Source organism: Perognathus longimembris, chromosome 19, assembly GCF_023159225.1.
Source record: "Perognathus longimembris pacificus isolate PPM17 chromosome 19, ASM2315922v1, whole genome shotgun sequence".
In the NCBI taxonomy this organism is placed as follows: domain Eukaryota; kingdom Metazoa; phylum Chordata; class Mammalia; order Rodentia; family Heteromyidae; genus Perognathus; species Perognathus longimembris.
The window spans coordinates 23,355,170-23,379,987 of NC_063179.1; the positions used below are offsets into that span (position 1 = coordinate 23,355,170).

The window sequence follows — 24,818 nt, forward strand, 5'->3', positions numbered from 1 at the left end:
TTCACTATAAAACATGTTAATGGGTCAATACTTTAATAACATTAGTTATCAAGTTATTCACTATCCAAGAATATACTTTCCAACTCATACCTTTAAGTGTAACCACTAATATCCAAATTAAACGAAGTTTATCAACCCAAACACATTTTTCTCAGGAGTTTAGCCTCAAGTAGAAGTCATAACTTAAAAAGCACAGTCCAACACTACACAATGCTTCTACCACTGCATTTTTATATACCTCATGAGAAGCAAATGTATTTTATGGACAGCAGTCTCATCCCTGTCTCAGAGTACGTGTGTGTCTCTGTCTAAATGTGAAGCAGTAATCAGACAGACTCAAATAATTTAGGGTGCATCCACTTCATCGGGCTTTGATAAACACAGAGTTGTCTGGCGGTGGAGCACCCTCTTCCTTCTCTGTTACAGTCTCCACTGTCCCGGAAGCGGACACAATCACCATGGTTTTATTTGCCGCTGCTGTCTTCTGTTTCTCAGCAATAGCGGCACACACAGCCACAATCTCATCACTCTCAAAGTCATAGTCAGGGATAGACTTAGGGGAGAAAGGTATCGCTCCAGACGGCGCTTCTTCGCTCTTTTTAACCCTTTGTGCTACCTTCTGCTGCTCCTGGAGGGTTCTTGCCCAAGAAAGGTCTTCTTGCCATATTTCAGGGTTCATTGGATAGATGTGAAGGGCTATTTGAAAACTTCTAATTGCCTAGGAAAACAAAAACCATGTCAGAAATTTCCATTTGTTTTGTTTCTAAAAACCAGCATGCTTAATATCGTATATGTGTGGGTATGTAGACATGTCAACATATAGACATGCTAATGTATTACTTTGATATAGTAGAACATAAAGGATAGAAGGCTTCTGTTATGACTGAATAATTGTTTTTTAAAAAATGTATAGAAGGGGTTGGGGACTTAGCCTTGCCTGGCTGCCCTGAGTTGGTCCTCAGCTCTGGGGAAGGAAAAAAGCAAAGGTATAGACGTATGAGAGAAAGTGACAGATGACATGTTGATGGACTAAAAGCCATTAAGACAAAGGTACTAATATTGAAGTCTGCAACCAAGGGAATGTATTGTTCAGGTTCTGCCCATTAGCAAACACATGAACCTGAGGATTTCCTGGACTAAGACCTAACAGCACGGTACTAGGAAGACATACTAGTGAAGTCAAGAGTTTAGATCTTAACAATGCTACATTTATTGAGGGTTACTATGTTCTAGTCACTATTTGCAAAAATCTACATGTAATAACTCACTTCACAATTACTCTAAGAAGTCTGTATCTTAATTTACAGATGAATAGAGATTAGTTATCAAAGGCATGGACAGGGAAGGGGCTTGGGTGGACGCAAACTGAGGCAGGATGGCCTCAGAGACCACAGTCTTACTCTAGTTATACTTCTTAGTCAAGAGGACTCCACTTGAATCTGGAGCCACATCAACCTCAGCTCTACTGACACGTGTGCTCTATGTGTTAACCCAAAATGTCTGTCTCCAATACAGACAAATATCCTCTGGTGGCAACATGCCCTTTCTGTTTGAGAAACACTGGCCTAAGTCAACTGTGGGGTTTCTCTGAGAACATGTACTCTACTCAAAAGATCCTCACACACACAAAAAGATTTTACAATTTCACAGATACCTTATCAGCTCTAGGTCCTTTACAAATCATTATAAAGCGATGACATAGTTGAACAAAGTATAATACTAATTTTTAATAAATACTAACCTGAGCTTTTCTCTTAACTGTATCTCTGTCTTTTCTTTTTTGGTACCAGGCATGGAACCCAGGACACTTTGACACTGAACAACACCCCAACCCTAAACTTAGCTTTTAAACTGGGGCAGGAATGCCAGTTTAAAAACCTTTGAGAGGGCTGGGAATATGGCCTAATGGCAAGAGTGCTCGCCTCGTATATATGAAGCCCTGGGTTCGATTCCCCAGCACCACTTATATAGAAAATGTCCAGAAGTGGCGCTGTGGCTCAAGTGGCAGAGTGCTAGCCTTGAGCAAAAAAGAAGGCAGAGACAGTGCTCAGGCCCTGAGTTTAAGGCCCAGGACTAGCAAAAATAAATAAATAAATAAATAAATACCTTTGAGAATGTGGTATACTGTTTTTTAAGTTAAAAACAAACAACAACAACAACAAAAAAAACAGGCTATATTTAAGCCAGGCTCAGTGACTCACACCTGTAATCCTACTTAGCAGGCAAGGTTTGAAACCAGCTTGGGCAAGCAGGCAAGTCCATGAGGCTCTTATCTCCAACTACTAATAAAAAGCTGGAAGTGAGGTTGGGAATATGGCCTAGTGGTAGAGTGCTTGCCTCGTATACATGAAGCCCTGGGTTCAATTCCTCAGCACCACATATACAGACTAGGCCAGAAGTGGTGCTGTGGCTCAAGTGGTAGAGTGTTAGCCTTGAGCAAAATGAAGCCAGGGACAGTGCTCAGGCCCTGAGTTCAAGCCCCAGGACCCAGGACTGGCAAAAAAAAAAAAAAGGCTGGAAGTGGAGCTGTGGCTCAAGTGGTAGAGTGCTATCATTGAACACAAAAGCTCAGGGACAGATCCAAGCCCTGAGTTCAAGCTTCAGAGCTGGCCCAAGTGCACATGTGCACATGCACACACATGCACGCACACACACGCAAACACACAAATATAGAAGGGGAATGAAACTATACATGTATTTTACATATATCTAAAAATAACAAGTCAATCAAAGACCTAAACATAATATCCAGCTGACTGAGTGGTATTTGTTCAAGCCTACTCTTCAACTCATTGGCTTGTCTTAGTAGCCTGTTCCAATGAACTATAAAAGTAAAGGTTTTACTAGCTTCCTGATCTTCTCTCATTGATGTGTATCTATACATTTATGCCAGAATAATATAGTCTTAATTACTGAACTCATGTACTTATTTTAGTAAGTTTTAAAGACAGGTATTTAAAGTAAATCCAAAAGGTTGCATTCCTCAACAATATCAAAGAATGTCACGGGCTGGGGATATGGCCTAGTGGCAAGAGTGCCTGCCTCGGATACACGAGGCCCTAGGTTCGATTCCCCAGCACCACATATACAGAAAACCGCCAGAAGCGGTGCTGTGGCTCAAGCGGCAGAGTGCTAGCCTTGAGCGGGAAGAAGCCAGGGACAGTGCTCAGGCCCTGAGTCCAAGGCCCAGGACTGGCAAAAAAAAAAAAAAAAAAAAAAAGAATGTCACAAGACCAGATGACACAGGAATTACATCATTAAAGGATGAAAGCAGCCCTGGGCCCACCGGCACTAAATAAGCACAGCAACAGTTGCTGAATAACTCAGCAACAGTTGCAGACAAACACCCATTCTTAAGAAATCCAAAAAACAACTGAAAGACAAATAAGAAAGCAGACTCACGCTCCCTCGTAGGAAGAGTCAGAGCACTCACACAGAATCTTACTCCTGGAACAGCACCAAGCCATTTGGAAGAAACTATAGATCCCAGCTTCCCCAAAAGGACAGTTGAAAAAAAAAAATGATTCTTAAGATGACTGTCCCAATTTCTACAGGGGCTACCAAAGAACTGATTTCTGTCTTGCCTGATTTGGAGAACTGTCAGGTGTTGCATAATCTACCTATTTGGTGGGGGGGGGGGGGGAGGGTCCACTATATGTCCTCCCCTTCAGCTTAGCAGAATAAGTGGAAGAATAAATGTCCTAGCTCCACATTCTCCCTGGGGAAGGACCAGCTTGAACTCACTGTGTTCAACATGTCCACTTTTACAAGCGGGAACCAGAAGGACTAGCACTATGGTTTAGATGTAGCTTGTCCCACAAAAGTTTGTATGTTGGAATCTTGGTCCTCAATGTAACTAAGGGACCTTTGAGGGTCCACAACAGAAAAACCTAAGTTATAAATTAAAACCATCACTAAAGCATTTAAACTTAACATTCACCAGCAAATTTAACAGACATAATGTTCAGTATGTATACTGAAAAATAAAATAAGAAAAATGAGGATGTGGGTGGAGTAGGAAAAGATACGGGAATCATGGAAGGGGTGACCCTGATCAACATGCACTGTATTCATAAACATGCTGAACTGAATCTCCTGTGTACATCTACTTAAAGATAATAAAAAGTATTTTAAAAAGAAACTTAAAAATCTGTTTTAACTGTAAAAGTAAACAGTCATAATTCAATGAACAAGAAGTAAACGTTGAATTATGTTAACTGTCAGGTATGTATAGTCTCGCCTAAATAAAAATGAGACAATTCTCACAGCCAATTCTTATCTATTTTGCCTTTGCTACCAACAGAACCCAGACATATTGAGAGATATCACATACAGCAAATTTAACACGATGAATTCACATATCTAACAATTCTTACTGTACCTATGTATGGACCAAAACATAAGAAAATAAATAGAAACTAAATGCCAATTAAAATGTCAAAGCTGGATACAGCTCCATGAATAATGATTAAGGTTTCATTTTCAAATCTACCCTTCCTCACTTTTCACTCACTAGGCTAAGCATATTACCATTACTCTTCCATTTCTTCTATGAAACCTATAAGTGGTTTGTCTCCATAATAATGTTAATTGACATTACCACCTTACAACTTGCCACTTTTAATGCTCCAAAGAACAAAGCTAAAACTCACTTGCTGTCTACTTAAGTGTGATTTACCAAATATTGTTTTAAAGTTTGTTTTAATTTTCATGATGCCAAATAACTAAAATATATTTGACCCTACCAAAATTATACTGACTCTAACACAATTTGTGTTAATAAATCATAAGAAATGTTTATGGCTTTGATCTGTGTTCATGTATTAATTCCTTATTGTATAAATCCATTTAAGGGTTAATTTTCTGCTTGTTTTTGCAGAGATTTGATAATGGCTTTTTGTGTGTGTGTAATCAAAAGAACAAGGAAATAAACTTAAAATTTCAGCACTGTAATTTCCTTACCAGTACTATCTCTCCTAACCCAAGCTGAGCACGACCCAAAGTTTGCCAAGACTCCCATGAATGTGGGTTTTGCTGGACAGCCATTTCTGCTGCATGCACTGCTGGAAACATTTCATGAAGAGACATTAGGACCTGTATGCCAAAAGGAAGAATAAACACAATCTGTTAGTAATATACTTAAAACTAGCAAATTACTAACAAAAGAGAATATATAACAAATATTTTCACTTTTTCTGTGTATGTCTGTGTGTACCACTCCTGAGGCCTCTACTCTCTGCACAATGTCCTTGAGCTTTTTATGCTGAAGGTTAGTACTCTACCACTTTGAGCCACAGTACCATTTCCAGCTTTTTAGTAGTTAATTGGCATCCAAATGAAGGTCTTATCACATGATTCGGTGAACTAAATGTATTTTGCGTCTGATAAAGCATGTGTCTCAAGTTTGGAATCATCATCTAAAAAACATTTGTTAATAGTACAGATCCTACCTGAATTACAATAATTCCTTCCCAAAGTAAGGGAATATGGCCTATTGGTACGGTGCTTGCCTCGCATACATGAAGCCCTGGGTTCGATTCCTTAGCACCACATATATAGAAAAGGCCAGAAGTGGCACTGTGGCTCAAGTGGCAGAGTGGTAGCCTTGAGCAAAAAGAAGCCAGGGACAGTGCTTAGGCTCTGAGTTCAAGCCCCAGGGCTGGCAGAAAAACAAAACAAAACTGGAAATAAGAGTCTCACAGACTTTTCTGCCTGAACTGGTTTTGAACCATAAGGCCTCAGATCTCAACCTCCTGAGAAACTAGGATTACATGTATGAGCCACTAGTGCCTGGCCAAAGAATATTTAATGCTACTTTTTAAGATTGCTGCTTTATTTATTGTTTTTTGAGACAGAGTCTTGCTTTGTAGTCAACACTTACCAGGAACACTTTGTAATCTAGGGTGGTCTCAAACTCACAATGGCTAATGCTTGTGTCACAACCTTCCAAATTCAGGGATTATAGTTATGTACACCACACCTAACTTTGTATGAGATTTTCAGTCTCTTAGAAAACCTAACTCAGATATTCCAAAGCTTTCTTTATAGTCTTTTCCCACAAAATATTAGAAATAAATATTTTAAATAGAAAAAAAATGGGGGGAGGGGGGAACCTTAGGGCTTGAACTTAAGGCCAGGACACTGTCCCTGAGCTCTTTTTGCTCAAGGCTAGTGCTCTACCACTTTGAGCCACAGCATCACTTCCGGTTTCCTGGTGGTTCATTAGAGATAAGAGTCTCATGGACTTTCCTGCCCAGGCTGACTCCACAGCTGGAACTGCAATGCTGAGATCTCAGCTTTCTGAGTAGCTAGGATTACAGGCATGAGTCACCAGTGCCCAGCTTCAAATGTTATTTTTAAACTATTAATAAATTGCCTTGGTTCTAATCTCTTGCTGAGGGCCTAGGCTCTTTTGAAAGCACTCAACCCATACTCATATTGAGGAAAAGTAAGATACTGCTACATGTATGATAACTGACAAGCAAATTAGAAACTTTTCATTTATTTAAGAGATCATTAGTAACTTTTTAAAAAACAATCATCCATACAATTAAAGTAAAAACTAAACTCATTACTAAGCAAATAAATTTCTAAGTTCATGCATAAGACACCTACAAATAATATGATGTATGTTTAAAGTTAAATAAATTATATTTGAAAGAGAAAATATTATTCTGGCACATCAATGCTCACCAACCAAAGCACAATTTCATAGAAAATAAAATTCTTTATAATTACCTGTGATTTCATCTCATAGAGGGTAGCATCATTTGGAGTTAACTGTAGTGCTTCATCCCACTTCTGAATTGCTTCCCGATATCTGTAGTTGTTAAAGTTACATTAATATCACACTTTCAATAAGTCTTTGAGAGTATATGACCACATTTTAAAATCAGGAACTAGCCAAGCACCAGTGGCTCACACCTGTAATCCTAGCTTCTCAGGTGGCTGAGATCTAGGACTGCAATTCAAAGCCAGACTGGCAGGAAAGTCAGTGAGATTCTTATCTCCAATTAATCACCAAAGAAGCTGAAAGTAGAGCTGTGGCTCAAGTAGTAGAGTGTTAGCCTTTAGCAAAAAACTCGGGACAGTTCCCAGGCCCTAAAAGTTCAAGCCCCAGGACCAGCAAAAAAAAAAAAAAAAAAATTAAGTTAAAAAAATCAGGAACTAGGTAATAATTGCTCACCAAAATATATCTAGGGTAATACTGTCCAAAAAGAAATGTACTCTGTACCTGACTAATGTAACTGTAACCCCTCTGTATATATCACCTTTATAATAACAATAAAAAATTTAAGTAAATCTACTTAAGAACTGATAATGTTTAAAAAACATAGATAATTAAAAGTAAAAGAATGAAAGGGAATGACAGCAAAAGAAATAAAAAGGAAAAAATATAAATAAAAGAGATGTTAGAATTTTTTTTAATTTTTTGACAGTCTTGGGACTTGAATTCGGGGGCTGGGCACTGTCCCTGAGCTTCTTTTGCTCAAAGCTAACACTGTACCACTTCAGCCACAGTGCCACTCTGGCTTTTTCCATTTATGTGATACCAAGGAATCGAATCCAGGGCTTCATGCATGCTAGGCAAGCACTCTACCACTAAGCCATTCCCAGATCCGAGATGTTAAGAAATTTTTGTCCAAAGTTTTTTTTTTAACTTTCTAGGCTGAGAAATCAGTCAAAATTTCTTCCCCAACCCCATTCACTCAAACATCATAATACGTTGTCATTCACTTTATAAGTATTATAAAGCACTTTTTCTAGAAATTTACAACCCATCTGTAACCCTGGGTCCTGCTACAAAAACCTAGCTGACAGAGATGACTGTTTAAGGTAGCCAGGTAATTTTTGTAATGATTCATCAGTTTTAGGTTTCTTTTGTCTATAGGAGAAAAAAGTATATTAACACATTCATACATGGTAAACTTAAGAATGGCTGAAATGAACAAAACCAGTATGGAAATAACTTCCACTACCACCTAGTCATTGCTATTTTTCCCAATCAGTCTCTCTTTTAAGCTTCAGAGCCATTTAGTCAACCAACATCTACACCTAAGACCACTGGATAGCTCAATCAGGATATCTCAAGCTTACTTTAATATACTTCATGCCAATGTTGAAACATTTCTTCTGTTTAAAATAAAATGAACTACCACCACCCTGTTTTCAATGCTTATGAAGACAGCTCCTATTTTCATGAACTTCAACACTTACACCAAGTGTCTAGGTTGTGAACCACTGATCACTTCTTTCATAGTCTTATTATGTATTATCTTCTCTTGGATAATTTCTTTTATTTGTTTCCCAGACACTTTTTTTTTTTTTTTTTTTTTGGTCATGGGGCTTGAACTCAGGGCTTGGGCACTGTTCCTGAGCTTTTTTGCTCATGACTAGCACTCTACCACCCTGAGCCACAACACGAGTTTCAGTTTTCTGGTGGTTAATTGGAGATAAAGAGTCTCACATGCTTTTCTTGCCCAGGCTGGCTTTGAACCATGATCCTCAGATCTCAGCCTCCTGAGTAGCAAGGATTACAGCCATGAGCCAATAGCACCTGGCTCCACTGCTTTTATTTTAACCAAAGCTGTTAGCAGAAGTACAACTGAATAGAATGTGCTTGGTTGAGCACAAAAATACGAAGATGTAACGAAATAAATGAGCAGCTTTCTATTGGTAGCAGTTTTGCCTCTCTGATCTCTTCTTTCATTCTTCTCTCTGGTTTACTTCCCTGTGGTACCCCTTTGTTCTTCCATAGGATCACAGGAAACTTGGCATGTAATAATGGTCTCTCATAACTCCGGTAGCATATCTCTTAATTCAACTTCAGTTTGGAACAGACTAAAAAGACACAGCAGCCCTACTGCAGCTGCTGGATAGGAAGCATTGAAAGATAAACACTTGGTCTAAAGTCACTGTAGTTAATAAATGACCAAAGTCTGTTTCAGCCAGTTTAAAGACAACCTTACAGTACCCAACTGAACTAATACAAGGAAGGAAGCAAGGTGAATGCCAGGGGTTATACAAGGGCAAGTGTGATAATATCCTACAATGAGGCAAAGAACAGCTGGTGACCAAGAAAATGAAAATTAGATAGCAAGCTCATTTGCCAGTCAGAAATGCCAGTGTGCTTAGCTATTTTGTTCCAAATTAGACTTGTCTATAGTTTCAAATTTAATGAGCTATATAGTTAACAACTTATTGTTTTAACAAATATTTACATGGTACTTTCTGCGGGCCAGGCAGCATTCTAGGTACTTAGAATGCTACATTCAACAAGATATAATAGATCCTTATTATATTTCTAGACTTTCCTTTCTAAAGTATGTATATGTAAGAAGAGTAGAGGGCAAGAAAGACATATAGTTCAAATATAAGTGCTAGGATTTAAAAAAAAATAAATGGAAAGATTTGATAGGCAATGACCAAGTAGCTAATCAGAATGCAGAGTCAGGAAAGATCTCTCTAGAAAGGAACCTGAGCTGAGACTTGCAAAACAAAAGGTGGTTGTCTACAGTCTGGAGAATGTCCATTCTCAACAACAGAAGAGACCAAGGAAAGATCAAACATTCCATTCTTTAAAGAAAGGAAACAAAATCAATGAGGCTACAATAAGGAGGAAGGGAAGTGAGAGGTCAGAGAAGTAAATCAAAACTCTGAGCACAGAAAATCTAATAGGTCATAATTATAGGTGTAGATTTAATGTAGGTGGTGTGGGAAAGTTCAAGTTTTTATACAACAGGGAAATTAATTCATTTGTACTTTAGAAGATTAATGAAGCCCAGAGGAAGGGAATGGATCCTAAGAATATAAAAATGTGCACAGGGAGACCAGTTACAAGACCATTAAAGAAATTTACATAACAGATTACCACAGATTAAGATAATTAACAGTAACAGAGGTGAATATGTGAAAAAAGGTAAAGTTAACTGAAGGTGGGCTGGAAAGGAAAAAAAATTAAGAAATTAAAGATTATTTATATTTTGGATTATATAGGAAATAGAATCTGAGGACAAAGCCTGCTGACTATCTGTTACTGGTAGGATCCCAGGGAATCAAGAATGAAGAGAAAAGAGGAATAAGGAGAATAAATACAAGACAAAGTTAAACTAGCAACAGCTCCACAAACAAACACATACAATTGCTCATTTTGTGAAACGTCTTCTGAGAGATTTATGAAGCCACTATAAATTGGAAACAGTCCATTATTGGAAAATAAGGAAAACCAATTTGCCTGCAGGCTTTTACTGGTACCTTGTTCCTCCACCAAAGTCTGCTCCACAAGGCCCTAAATCACTCACACTCTTTGTGTGTGACCCCAGCCCTCCAGAACTTTAACAGGTCAATTCTCGGTATACTTGTGGTACACACAGATTCTAATACAGAAAAGTAGAGCATTTATGTAGGCAATCAAGTATCACCACCTAGTGGTTAAAGCTACACATGGATTTCAGAATATTGGGACCTATACTATCACTCTTGAATAGGTATATTCTACCTAGTTATAATGTTAGAAACATATATTTAAACAAAATAACCACCAAAACAATATTGCATGAAATATTCCAATAACATATAAAATCCTAAAATCGACAGTATATTTACTTAGTGCTTGCCAGGAGGACTACTGTACTTTTACATGGGCTTGCTCTTAAATCTTCTAACATTCTATAAGAAATATATCACCATTTTACAAACTAAAAGTGACAGAGAAGCTAATAACTCAAGGTTTATACAGACAGAAATGATAAAGTAGTACTTGAATTCAGGTACACTAAATTTAAAATTCATACTCTCAACCACTAGATTAACTATATTTGTCTTTAAAAAGCACCAAATTACTTAAGGTTCAGATGGGAAGTATATGATAAAACTGTAGGACTTAAAAGCAGCTGGACTTAAATGGCAAAATAAATCTGAGTCATGTGTTACTGTAAGCAAGGCTAAAGAAGATTCTGGTGCAGCAGAGCTGACCTTTTTTGGCAGAGGGATAATACTGATACACCTGGATCATGCCAAATTAGAGTTATCTAACTCTCAAGTGCTGACTAAAACTAAATGAGAAAATACTGAGAGTTTAAAAACATTAAAATTTAAATTTAAAAAAAAATGAGAGACTGGGTACAGTAGTACAAACCTGTAATCTCAGTACCAGGGAGGTAGAGGTAGAAGGATCCTAAATTCAAGGTAAGCCTGGGCTGTATGGTGAGTTCAAGGTCAGTGAGGCTACATAATGGACTACATACTGAGTTAGAAAGCAGCCTGGGTTACACAGAGAAACCCTATCTGGGAAAAAAAAAAAAAACATTTAAAACAGAAAAAGAAACTGTGCCTCCTCTTTATCAACTTCTCTCTTCTTTAACATTTTATTCAGAGCATCTTTTTCTGTCACTCTAAGAATTGTTACCAATCTCAAAGCTAGTCCACTTTCCATGAACTTAATCCTTGCAATCATTTACAATTTTTAAAAATCTCAGCATTAAAGCAAAAGTCATGATATATGCATCAAATCATATATATATATATAATCATATAGAGACATGAATGACACACACACACACATACACACATACACACACACACACACACACACACACACACGATTTGATCGTTTCCTCAGGGCTGCAACTGCTAAAATGCTCCGGCTCTTGCTGGATGCACACTGGAGAGGGCTGTGGAGACTGTGTGAAAGAGTGATGGGTTAAAGCAGATAAGTGAGCAGGTCATGGTCATGGATGACAAGAGCAGCTTCTTATAGATGGCCAACTGGCCCTCCAATGCCAATAGAACTCCTAGTCCCACCAGGAGCTCTGCCCCTGATACTCCACTCTCACTACACTCACTCACTGTTACTTGTACCATGTGGCTAAAAGCCTACAGTTACTGCAAGTACAGCAAGATCCTCTCTCGGGGGTGACAAATGTTAACACTGGCAAAGAATACCTTCTGAGATTCCTAAGCATATGGCCTGCTTCTCCACTTTGTGAAGACTGATCAGAAGGCTCTGTTAATTACTGGTTCCCTTGACATCTAGCTTTCCCCAAATTCCTAGTTTCATTCTATTTTCTCATTTAGAAGGTCCTGTAAATAAAAACTTTTGCATGTTTAATTCAGTCTCAGCATCTGGATTTTTGAAGACCCACTAGCATAGCTGCTAACCTGACTCATTCCAGATAATATTGAGCTATTCCACTGTTTTGGTTTTTTTTCTGTAGTATCCACTTCACTCATTAGGTTCATGTTTCCCTTTAAATATTTAAACAAAGCTATACAAGTATTTAAACTTCTTTGTCCACTACTCCATTACCTATTCTATTTTGAGTCTACGTCTCCTGACTGATTTTTGTCCTGTTGATAGCCTACAGCTTCCAACTTCTTGGCCTACTTAGTAATTTGGTGGGATTTTTTTTTTTTTTTTTGAAACAAGGTCTTTCTCTGTATGCTTGGATGGCTTCTACCTGCCAAGTGCTGGGATTACAGGAATGTACCACTATGCCTGGATCAAAACATGACTGTAAATTTTGCTTAGGGCAGGCCTAGAGTAGCCTTCATTCGAGAGATACTATGATCATTCTACTAAGGCATAACTCCTCTAGTAGCTCCAGTGATTGTGACTGGTAACCACTAAAGACATTACAGATTAAAGGGCTGAAACCTGAATTTCCCTCTGCAGTGTTTGACTTGGGAATTGTTTGGCTTACAACAAAGTTATGTTGCCTGGACTTAGGACATTTCATCCACAGGTGCATGGCCTACTGTTCATCAAGCTTCAAGGGGATCTCACAAAGATGGATAGCTTTTTCTTTAAAGAACTTTCTTCTCTAACACTCTATTCTACAACTTCTAGCTTGCTTAGCCTCTCTGAAATCTGGTCTACCCAACTAAGCAAAACCAATAAAGTCTGTGTGGTTTCTACCTGTTTACAGCCTGGAAATTTCTACCTTCAGCTCACAAAAATCATCTCTTTTGTGTTCCTTCTCTCAAAAATCTGAGTTCTATGATGACCATTATCCAATTTCTGAAAACACTTCTTTCATCCCTTTTGTCCCATTTTTCTACATGTTTAGGACTAGTTTTCATGGTTCCAAGTAGAAGTTGACATTTAATTTTTGTATCCATCATTGGATTTCAACCTCATGAGAACCTCATTAGGAAATAATACTTGAAGTCTAAAAAATATTTGACCAGCTAAGGATACAGAACAAATGAAATTATAATAGCAATTATGACAATAAAAATACTATAATTATATAAATTAGTATTTATATCTAGCTTTCAAGTACATTACATATAGAAGGTTCATTTCATCAGCACAAGATTGTCAAGTAAATACATCATGCAGAAAAGGAAAGATATGCAGAATGAGTGACTTGACTAATATTACAAAACTAATAAATGGAGCTAGACTCAAGAACAAAGATCTAGGGCTGGGAATATGGCCTAGTGGCAAAAGTGCTTGCCTCCTATACATGAAGCTCTCAGTTCGATTCCCCAGCACCACGTATATGGAAAACGGCCAGAAGGGGCACTGTGGCTCAGGTGGCAGAGTGCTAGCCTTGAGCGGGAAGAAGCCAGGGATGGTGCTCAGACCCTGAGTCCAAGGCCCAGGACTGGCAAAAAAAAAAAAAAAAGAACAAAGATCTAGCTACCAAGACCCAAAGCTTCACTGGGCTGTACCCCCTAAGTAGGGGATTTAGTTTTCATAAAACCTTGTTATATAAAACAAATTGGAAGATGGAGGAATGGAAAAGTATAGGAGGTGGGAAAAGGAATGAGACACAGAAGAGAGCAGTTATTCTCAAGTGCTATATTTTCTTGGCAAGAGAGAATGAAGGGAGTTGAAAAATTCTGAACCCAAAACTCTTACATAGTTAGGGTATAAGATAAAATATATTCTCGGAATAGCATATTCTAGTTTGAATTTTTTAAATCTGTATTTTATAGATAGAATGCAGTCAACAGCAGTTAGCTCATGAAAACCTATGTTATAAAATAGCCCCCCCCCAAATTTTCGAAATTAAAAGTCCTCCAAAAGATTATAAAAATTATCTATATTATTGTCTGTTAACTATAGAATTTGACCTTTTATATTTAGATTTTTCTATGGTAGTACTGGGACTTGAACTCAGGGCCTTGTAATACTCAACCACTTGAGCCACACTCCAAAAGCCCTTTTTGGTTTAGTTTTTTCTCAAATAGTCTCACATTTATGCCTAGGCACCTTGTTTTATGCTTCCCACATAGCTGGGATGATCAGCATGTGACACCCTATCTACCTTATGAGATGGGGGTCTCTTAAGCCTTTTTCCCAGGCAAACATCATATATCTCCCAATCTGTGCCTCACAAGTACCTAGGTAAGGCTAGCGGTCTAACACTTAAGCCACAGATTCACTTGTAGGTCTCTCCCCCTTCTCTTTCCCCACCCCCACCCTTACCCCCCACCCCCGCCCCCTTAACTGCTAATAAAAGTCTCATGGGCTTTCCTTACCAGACTGGCTAGGATTACAGGCATGAGCCTCCAGCACCCAGCACATCTGGATTTCTCTCCAAGGCCCAACTTTTTTAAAATTTTGCTTTTTAGTCAGTCCATCGTCTTTATACGGTGTGAGATAATGATCTACTTTTATTTGCATCTATATAGTAATTCCATTTTATAGACAAACTCTACTAAAAAATTTGAGTCTTCCCCAACTGAGTTTCAAGAGAATGAATTTTCATTCCCAATAAGATATCTAACCAGAGGAAGAGGAAAAGAAATTTAAAAGTGAGAAATATAAAGGAAAAAGAAACAGTTACATATAGGAGAATCTTAAGAACATAGCTAGGGAAGGGCTAAGAACAAAGGAAGCTATTGGAAAATCCCTATGAACCATGTTATATTTACTAAAGTAAGAATTCAATGGCAGCCAGGTGGAGTGATATACAACTGTACTCGCTGTGCTAGTAAAACTGAAATAGAAGGATTAAGAGTTTAAGAATAGTGTGAACCACTTCTTTGATTGAAGAAAGAAGATAGATACTGAAAAGGGGAGCAGGGAGGAAGAAGAACGTAATGGAGAGAACATGTTCAGTGTACACTGTAAGTATCTACAGAATTATCACAATAAAATCCCTTTGTACTACTGATGAATGCCAGTAAAAAAAAAGAGAAGAAAAAAGTAGTTATGGTAAGTGGCAAAGTTAAATCTATTTTTTAGCTTATTACTTTCTATTATTTTAGCACTTCTACCAGCTTTTTAATACATGAATTCACTGAATTCAAACCTCCATCCCATTACTGACAGCGATGCAGATAATGTAGACAAGAATATTCTAAAAACATACCTTTTACTTTCTGCCAAATTGGCTCCTTCCTCCTTCAGCTGTTTACTTTTCTCAGCACAGTCTTCCTGGAGAATTTCTTTTCTACGTTTAGTGGCATGAAGCCAGTTCCCTTCATCATTCTCAACCCCCTCCTTCTCATCAGCAGCCTCAGCTTCAAACTGCTGGGATGTAGCCTTTGATACCTTCTCACCAATCTTCCTTTTCCACCCAAACGAAGCCATTCTGGGGAGGAAAAAAAAATCACACACATAAAACACCTTTTATATTCAAACTTGGCCAATGAACAGGTAAATAAAAGATAAAAAGGTGAAACTGTCACCATTTTTAATGAGCGAGCCTAGGCAATAATCAAGAACTGCTAAAAGTCTCAAAGAAAGATGACTGGATGTCATATCATTGTGCTCTCTAATGAAAATTGTATGCCAACCTTGGAGCATTCTTGCAAAGACTAATTCTGAATCAGATTAGACTTCTGCCAGTTTATAAGAAATATGGGACCAGAGCCAAAGCTCTATAATCTTAGCTACACACAAGCAGATCTCAATCTGGGGATGGGGTTCAAAGTCAGCTCAGGCAGACAAATTTGAGACTCCTGTTTCTAATTAACCAGCAAAAGGTGGAAATGAAGGTGTGGCCTAAGTGTGTTTATAAAAAAAAAGAAAGAAAGCATATCTTTTAAAACCACGTCATTACTTATAAAATCTTCAGCTTATAAAAATATTTCACATGGGGCTGAGAATATGGCCTAGTGGTAGAGTGCTTGCCTCATATACATGAAGCCCTGGGCTAGATTCCTCAGCACCACATATACAGAAAAAAGCCAGAAGTAGCACTGTGGCTCAAGTGGTAGAGTGCAAGCCTTGAGCAAAAAAAAAGGTACAGTGCTCAGGCCCCGAGTTCAAGCCCCAGGACTAGCAAAAAAAATTTCACATGAAATTCTATAGCGAGGAATCATTTCAAAAAATCAACAGGGGGGGCTGGGGATATGGCCTAGTGGCAAGAGTGCCTGCCTCGGATACACGAGGCCCTAGGTTCGATTCCCCAGCACCACATATACAGAAAACCGCCAGAAGCGGCGCTGTGGCTCAAGCGGCAGAGTGCTAGCCTTGAGCGAGAAGAAGCCAGGGACAGTGCTCAGGCCCTGAGTCCAAGGCCCACGACTGGCAAAAAAAAAAAAAAAAAAATCAACAGGGGTGGGGAATGCAGGGGAAAGATATGAAATAAGATTGTTTTGAATGGCTAACTGAAGATAGATGATTAATATATAGGATTCATTGTTCTTTGCTATCTCATTTCATATATCTTATTTTCCATAATAAAACAGGAAAGTCCATGAGACTCTTATCTCCAATTAACCACCAGAAAACCAGAAGTGTCCCTGTGGCTCAAAGTGATAAAGCACTAGCCTTGAACTGAAGAGCTCAGAAACAGCACCCAGGCCCAGAATTCAAGCTCCACGATGGATAAAAAAAAAAAAAAGATTAACAAGTAGTTTTATATTTATGACTGTCTCTATAGGTAAAGAGAATTGTAATTACATTTTCCCAAATGAAGCTGTTTCTTTATTAGCAATGTGTGATATCAGTGCAAAACTCTACTAATGCTAAAAGAAATCTGATGCATTCACAAGAAAAAAATTGTCAACGTCTAGGTATGGTGAAGTATGTCTATAGGAAGCTGATCCAGAAGTTGAGGCCACAGGTGATCTACACAGCAAGTCCCAGGCTAAATTGGGTTATAGAGTAAAACTCTGGCTCAAAATGATGAAAAATGTAATCAATAATTATTAACTGATTCTGTTGATTATTAGTAACAGGAGATAAGGTGTCTAGGATAGGAAAAATGGTGAGCAAATGTATTGTTCTTATTTAGTAGGTCATTCAGACTCCCACTATTCTCCCCCATTTTCCAGTTGTAACTGTTGAAGAAAGGTATAAGCTAAGGCCCCAGGTGCCCGTTCTTATGTATGAAAAAACCTGCAAGGCCTGTTGCTTCATGCTTATATCATTCTCGCTCACATCTCTTGAAACTGGAGGCTGTAACAGATCAGGACAGAATGAAAGTATAAGGGCACAGAGGTCTCATATCACAAGAAACTGACAACTGTGGTCTAGGCAAGAGAGTCAAAAATAGTCCTTGCAGACACAATGGAGTTAATATTACTTGAAATGTTTAGGAAAGTTGAGAGACCGGGATAAAACAAGGAGTTATGGATTTCAGGACAATAATCATCTGTTCAAACTGCATGAAAAACATGGCTGGAAATGGTGCTCACTGGTACAGTACTTGCCTAGTATGTGCAAGACCTTGGGTTTGAACCTCAGCAATCCACATGCACACAAAGGGTATATTAAATAGCCGAGTAATGACTCTGTCAGGCTTGATGGTGCATGGCGGTATTCCAGGTACTCAGGAGGAAAAAGCATTAGAAGCATGAGGTCAGAAATCCCAGGTCAATATTAGGTCAAGGCCAACTGACCTGTAGTATTCCCATCTCCCCATGAAAAAAGATTCGTTTATTGTTCCTCTAAGTTTATCTCAACAAATAATTTAAACTTCTTATAGAAGAGGCTTTCCTAAACCTATAGCTAGATGCACAAGGCACCAATATTTTTTATCAGGTAAGTACTATGTAAGTAAATTACAATCGCTCAGGTTCTATGTTAATCTCAGTCAAAAACCAGACTGGACTTTATTTTATACAGAATTACATTTAACAAATGGCATAACATTTTTTCCCACATGACGTCGTATTCTAAATCCTAAATCCTGGTTCAGTCATCCCTACTCTAATAAGAGCTTGATAACATTACGGTCTCGACATTCTACCCCACCATGGCTGTCGTGTGCATAACTGTGGCTGAGTAAAGTGTCTTGCGTACTAGACCAAGTCCAAGAACTTGGATCTCAATGAGAAAATCCACAGTGGCCGCAACCTTCCGGGTTAAAAAAAAAAAAATGCATTCGGACCTAAAGAGTTCAAGAAAGGATTTACCCAAAACAAATGCCACGGGGCGGGGGGGGGGGCGGGGGGAGAGAGGGAGGGAGGAAGAGAGAGAGGGGAGGGTGAGGGGGGGAGGAAGGAAGAGGAGAAAGGGAGGAGAAGGGTGGGACGGAGGGAGGTAGGGAGGGAGGGAAGAAGGAAAGGAGGGCGGGGGGGGGGGTGGGCGGGGAGAGAAATCTGCTACCTTCCCATCACTGCCAGACAAGAACAAGAAGGTCCATGAGGACGAATTCACAAAGGCAGTGCAGGCCGGGGCCGGTGAGGCCCTTCATACACCTCCCCCCCCCCCGCCCCCGCGCCCTGCGGCCCTCCAGACACCACCCCCCTGCTGCGGCCCTCCAGACGCCACCCCCTCCAGCGGCCCTCCAGACGCCACCCCCTCCAGCGGCCCTCCAGACGCCCCCAAAGCCCGGGAGGAAGGAGCTGCGGCGAGATCACCAGTCCTGGAAAGGTCGAGGCCGCGGGGCCCGCCTCCACGCCAGGGGCGGCTCGACCCCCGTGCTCGCGGGCCCCCCGACACCAGCCTCAGCGCTCCCGCTCGGCCAGACTTCCCTGAAGCTCCGTCCCAGCCCGTCCTAGGCACTCACCCCGCTCGACTTCCTCCTCCACCCTCGGCGCACCCACAAGCCCGGGTTACCTGACACCGCTCCGTGGTCCAGTGTTTACATTCCGCTTGACCTTTGCCACCAGAAGAGGAAGTTGTGGATTCCGAGTCCCGCCTACTTCGTTGCATGCTTCTGTACCATGGCCATGGCGCCAAGATCTTCTAAGAAATAGGCAAGAACAACTGTAGAGCGTCCCCGGTGGTCCAGAGAGGCGGAAAGAGGAAAAACGAAGAAGACTTCGGTGCAACGGTGTCTTCTCCAGGATCGCATATCCCAGCAGCCGCCGCGGTGCCCACAATACCGCATTGCCTTCTGGGATTTGTAGTACAGCCCTGGACAGCGCGCTCCCTAGAAGTATCTGGGAATGTTGGGGGTCTTAAGGGAAGGAATGGGAAAAATGACCAGCTATCCTAACAAGTCTAAAGGTCCGACAGACCCCGAGTTAAGTAAGTTCGGGGAAAATTACTTTGACGGGTAAAGGGTAAGATATGTTCCTTCCCCAAAGGGCTTTACAACTTAACTGCCAAAGCCAGCCAAGTGCAGAGGACAGAGGAAAATGTGGATTGAGAAAAGATTTGAGGGTTAACCAGAGCGCATCATGGCTGACCTATAGACTTTTCCTGGGAATCAATACCAAAGCTGGCACAAATGAAAACAGAATAACAAAACCCATTGTATTGTTCCAAAAGAAAAAGGGGGGGGGGGGAGAGGGAATATGAGTAATTGAGGGGGAGGGGTGAATTTGATCAAAGCACAGTATATGCATATATATGAAACCCCTTTATATACTTGGTATATACTAATAAAGAAAACAAAGTGGGGAAAATAAGTGGGACCCACAAGAGGGAATTAGAGCATGAGAGTGGCAGTTGGTTATCTCTTGAAAATTACTAAACTGTCAACTGTTAACCGTGGTATGCGTTTCAGAAATTGAAAAACTATTCATTTGTCAATACAGCTATACTGTACAAAAGAAGACCTTTTTTCTCTCTTTCGGAGACTAGACTTTATCATCCTCAGCACTAAAACGGGATATTTATTTAAACTGCCATTAGACTCCCATGGTAACCACCACCAGTAGACAACCAAACTGCCACCCCCCAAAAAAAATATTACCTGGGAAATATGGTCCCTTGTCTTTGTTTTCCCTCTGTGGACACAATAACCCCTTCCCTAGAAGTCCCCACCCAGGTGCACCTGGGGGCAGCAGGAGGCTCCCCAGGCTCTGAGGTCATTTACTCTTCTACTGTGGCCACCCCTCCTCCCTAAGCTCTCCTTGAAGAACCTTAGTCCCTGGTGGAGTTGGCACCCCCATAAGCCTCCATGTCCTGTGGGATGGTAGTTTGGTCACCCCAAATAAACCTGTCTGCCCAACTCATGGTGTCTCCTTTCCACAAACCTTACAGTTATGAGGCATGAAATTAGGGAAAATGAGGCCTGGTGAAGACAACTCAGAAAAAAGGTAGCTAAAAACAATAAAAGCACACTATATGTGTTTCAAAGAGAGACAACAGGAAACATTCCTTCCTGATATATTTCTCACCCCAAGAATTAAAATTTGTTTGGCAGGATGTATCCCTTCTTGAGAAAAATGCTCCCCGAACATAATGAAAGAAAGGGTTGACCTAAAACGTAATCAGAATGGTAGACAAGAGCCAGGAATTTAGTGTAACACCAAAAATTGATAGCAAAAATAAATAACCTATCAATGCATACCATTAAGTCAGAAACACTGCCTTTATTACAAATACCCGTGGTATCAGACAGCCCTCTGCTTCTGAGGGCTCCCACAGTTAGAGCATGCCTTCTCTTTATTGCCTGCTTGTCTGCATGCCTACTTTCCTGTTTGCTTGCTCACTTGCCTACTCATAAAGCTCTGTTGTTTTCTTCCAACTGTGACTTGTCCAAAAATTCTCATTCTGAGATAGAAGTCAAGGACCATAAATGAAGAGCCCCTACTTCTAAAAGGAAACGTCACTAACCTGCACATGCATCTGGTGACAGAACACATTTAAAAAAAAAAATTCCCACACAGCAAAAGAAACAATTACCAAAACCAAGAGACAATCCACAGAATGGAAGAAAATATTCACCAGCCATTCAATAAAGGATTGATATCATGAATAAAGAGTTAAAAAAAAAACAAATAGCAATTAATGGACAAGTGAAGCAGATAGTTCTCAGAAGAAATACAGATGACTAGATACATGAAGTGACTAAAGTAGGTCACTGTGGCAAATGGCAGGTCACTTCTTCATCTGTGTTCACACAGCCACATTTACTGTAAACCCCAAGCAATGAAAATTCATAAGCCAAATATGTATGATTGGTGAACTTGTCGGTTCTGCGTCTGTAAAAGTATACATATTTCCCTAACAAGATGCATGGATGTCATATGGTCATATTTGTAGTGTGTGGTTCCCAGCAGCCTCTGAGACATTAGTTAACAGAGTAGTGGTTGAGGCTATACCCCTTTTCTAGGGGTCTTTCCTAAATCTGTTAAGTAACCTAACCTTTATCCCTTCTTCTCTGGTAGACGTCTTCCTAGTTTTTACACTTTCTCAAATACTTCTTACTTTGGTCTGTGGAAGATGACATTAATCTTTTCTTTTCTTTTTTGCCAGTCCTGGGACTTGAACTCAGGGCCTCGGCACTGTGCCTGAGCTTCTTTTTGCTCAAGGATAGCACTCTACCACTTGAGCCACAGTGCCATTTCGGGCCTTTTCTGTTTATGTGGTGCTGAGGAATCAAACACAGGGTTTCATGCATTGTAGGCAAGCACACTACTGCTAAGCCTCATCTTTTGATAAATTTCATACATTCCCTATGTTATTTATAGACAATACAAATAACTTTGAATTAAAAAATCCTTTAAAATTAATGTTAATATTAGCATTTGCAAAATTTCGTTCACTTGCAGTAATAACAGCTTAATACTTTTCAAACAAGACAATTTCATACAAATTTACATAAATACCTACAGCAGTTAAGTTCCCTAAAAGAACTTTGCTTTTAAGTCTTCAGCACTATTATTTTAAATATTTAGAATGCCAACAGTCTAGCAAAAGCTACATGCAAGGCTTAGTATAGTAGAATTCTAATAGCACTGAGATGCTGACCAAATTTAATACTACTTATTAAAAATGGTAGCATCTGTGGCTTTTACAGTTTTACTTTTACTATTCTACTATTTTGTTTAGGTAGTTGCTTTCCACATAAAATGAAAACTAACTTGATACAAAAATTACTACTAAACTTTGTCCAAGTACTATATTTTACATGTAAGTACACTGTTAAGAAAGGTGCACACAATGGCTCTGAAGAGCCGATTGCCTGCCCACTTAGTTTTCCTAGTTTGAGCAAGACATTGTTCTGAATTAAAAAGGACTGGTTTTTCTTCTGCCATCTTCCCCAATTTCAATTGTACCCAGTAAAAGCATACATGAACAAGAGATAATGTTCTATTCTACCAAAAACTTGGTTATGTTGTATGTGATATATCATTTTGTCAGAAGTGAATGAAAGGAGGTGATTTTTTTTTTAAATGGATTTTGACAACACACATTCTTCTTTCCTCGCAACAGTACCACCCGGGACACAGATGCATTTCTCCACATTCAGCCACAAGGCCACCACACACTCACTCCATGTTACTGCAAGACCAAAGATGCCGGGGCAAGTGAGAAGATAGGATTTTTATATAAAATTATCTAAAACTCCCAAACCCTGAAAAAAATCTTAAGAAAAAAAATATAATCAAAGTAAGAGCAATGGTGTTTATTTCAGTGAAATTACTTTAAATTAGATATATTAAGCTCACATATGCCCCAACTTGATAGAAAAGTTCCTCTCTGTGAGAAATCAATTTTAATGGCAAATTTTTTACACATCAGTAAAATCTGTTACATTTAAAACTATGTATACAGTACTGTTCTGGCAAAAAACCTTATACATCTTTCAGTTGTCAAGACAAAGTAAAAATACAGTTGCATAAAATTCCAAAAAAATATAAATTGCTGAAAAGATAATAAAAAAAGATTAAAAATCATTTGCATTGACTCCGTTCATCTTCAGTATTAGTAAGAATTTGCAAGCTACAATAATCTGTGAAAATTCCATTGCAACCTTAATAGACATAACTTCAAATACCCTAGTAGCTTAGAAAAGATTTTGATGTAATAGTTCACATTTATACTATTTGTACAAGTGCAATATTTAAATACCTTCAAAACAAAACTCAGTAACTAAAAGAAATCAAAATAACTTATAAAAGAAACAAAGTTTACAAAATTAACAATTTTTGAAGGTCCTAATTAACTGGTTCCTCCTTTTGTCCCTCCCTCCCCACAAGTTTATAGAGATATTACTAGTTCTATATACAAATCTATAACTCTAAAAATGCAGTCTTCTGCTCTTAGCATCAGAGATAAAATGCTACAGTTACGCAGAGGACCACAGACAAGATAAGCTTTGAACTAATATTTAGATGGAACTTCCATTATTTGTACAATTTTCAAATTCAAAGCTGAATAGAGCAAGCCTTGGATAAAATGAATCAAGATTTTTGTTCTGAATTCAGTGCATAAGTCTAGAGGTACTGGAGTCACCATAAAGCTAGAGTAACCCTTTATGGAAGCTATGGTGATGCTTGAGTATATTATCATCTGCTTACCTAAGTGCTCACTCTATTACAACATCCTCAAACAGTGGAAAAGAAGATAGCTACACTGCAATAGGAAAATGGTTAACATATGCAAAGGTTTTTTGTTGTATGGTGCTAGAGATCAAACTTAGGGCCCTACACACACTAGGCAAACACTCTTCCCACCAAGCCACATCTCTAGCACCAATTCCTTAAAAGTTCCTTAAAAGTTAAAATAGCATAAGGCAAATATGGGTGATATATTTTTTATCTACATACATGTTATTAGTTTTATCTGAGGTTACTTTACGTCTATCATTTTCACCTATTATGTGTATGAGTTGAGAAGTGGATATAAAATCAGAGATTTTTTTTTTTTTTAATTTTTTGCCAGTCCTGGGCCTTGGACTCAGGGCCTGAGCATTGTCCCTGGCTTTTTTGTGCTCAAGGCTAGCACTCTGCCACTTGAGGCACTGCACCACTTCTGGCCATTTTCTATATATGTGGTGCTGGGGAATCGAACCCTGGGCTTCATGTATACAAGGCAAGCACTCTTGCCACTAGGCCATATTCCCAGCCAAATCAGAGATCTTTAGATTGAAGCATCTTCAGACAGTTCCTATAATTAAAGAAAAATAATTAAAACATGTCCCTACTTTGACCAAGCAGAATTGATTTGTTCCTCATTTTACATAACTACAATGTTAATGTAAAATAATAAAACTAAATGTAATGTGCAAGCTTTACTTCTATTCTAGTTAGAAATAATCAGTAAAAATAGAAATTTGAGGGATAAATGATATTAGGGAAATAAAAATTTTATAGTAAATTCAGGTGATTTTTAGAATATTATTTTTAGGAGATGTTTTCCTAGAGGTGATATGTGCACAACATCTAAATGGTTCAGAAGAGACAGACACAAATATATGAATAACTAGCTTTACTTTACACATAAACGTATAAAGAAAGTATTTAAAAATGTTAACTGCAGAATCTAGTAATAGATATATATCTGATCACTCTACAATCTTTGAACACTTTTCTAAAAATATTCATTAAAAAATGAGGGGTGGAAATGCTATCTTTAAATAAAAATAAAACAAAAAATTATACCCAAGAGATAAAAATCTAAAAGACGTTTCTTATATGCACTGAGCCAATTTGTCAGACACAGGATTCAATGATTAGAAATTTCTGTATACATTCAACACTTACTTGACATGATGAGCAAGAAGAATTTG

At 38.9% G+C, this 24,818-nt stretch overlaps 1 protein-coding gene across 2 annotated transcripts; it reads right to left on the reverse strand.

Annotated features, from left to right (window-relative positions):
- On the reverse strand, positions 1 to 19,176 carry Ttc33 (tetratricopeptide repeat domain 33). Of its 2 annotated transcripts, none has more exons than XM_048368116.1 (5): positions 18,918 to 19,176; positions 15,327 to 15,548; positions 6,739 to 6,820; positions 4,963 to 5,094; positions 1 to 718 (listed from the first exon to the last, which is right to left on the reverse strand). In XM_048368116.1, the coding sequence occupies exons 1-5, from the start codon at positions 19,061 to 19,063 to the stop codon at positions 362 to 364; spliced, it is 939 nt and encodes a 312-aa protein (XP_048224073.1). In that variant the 5' UTR covers positions 19,064 to 19,176; the 3' UTR covers positions 1 to 361. The 2 variants fall into 2 exon arrangements, with proteins under 2 accessions (XP_048224073.1, XP_048224074.1); XM_048368117.1 differs by having other exon boundaries at positions 18,968 to 19,092.
- Positions 19,177 to 24,818: the final 5,642 nt, after the last annotated feature.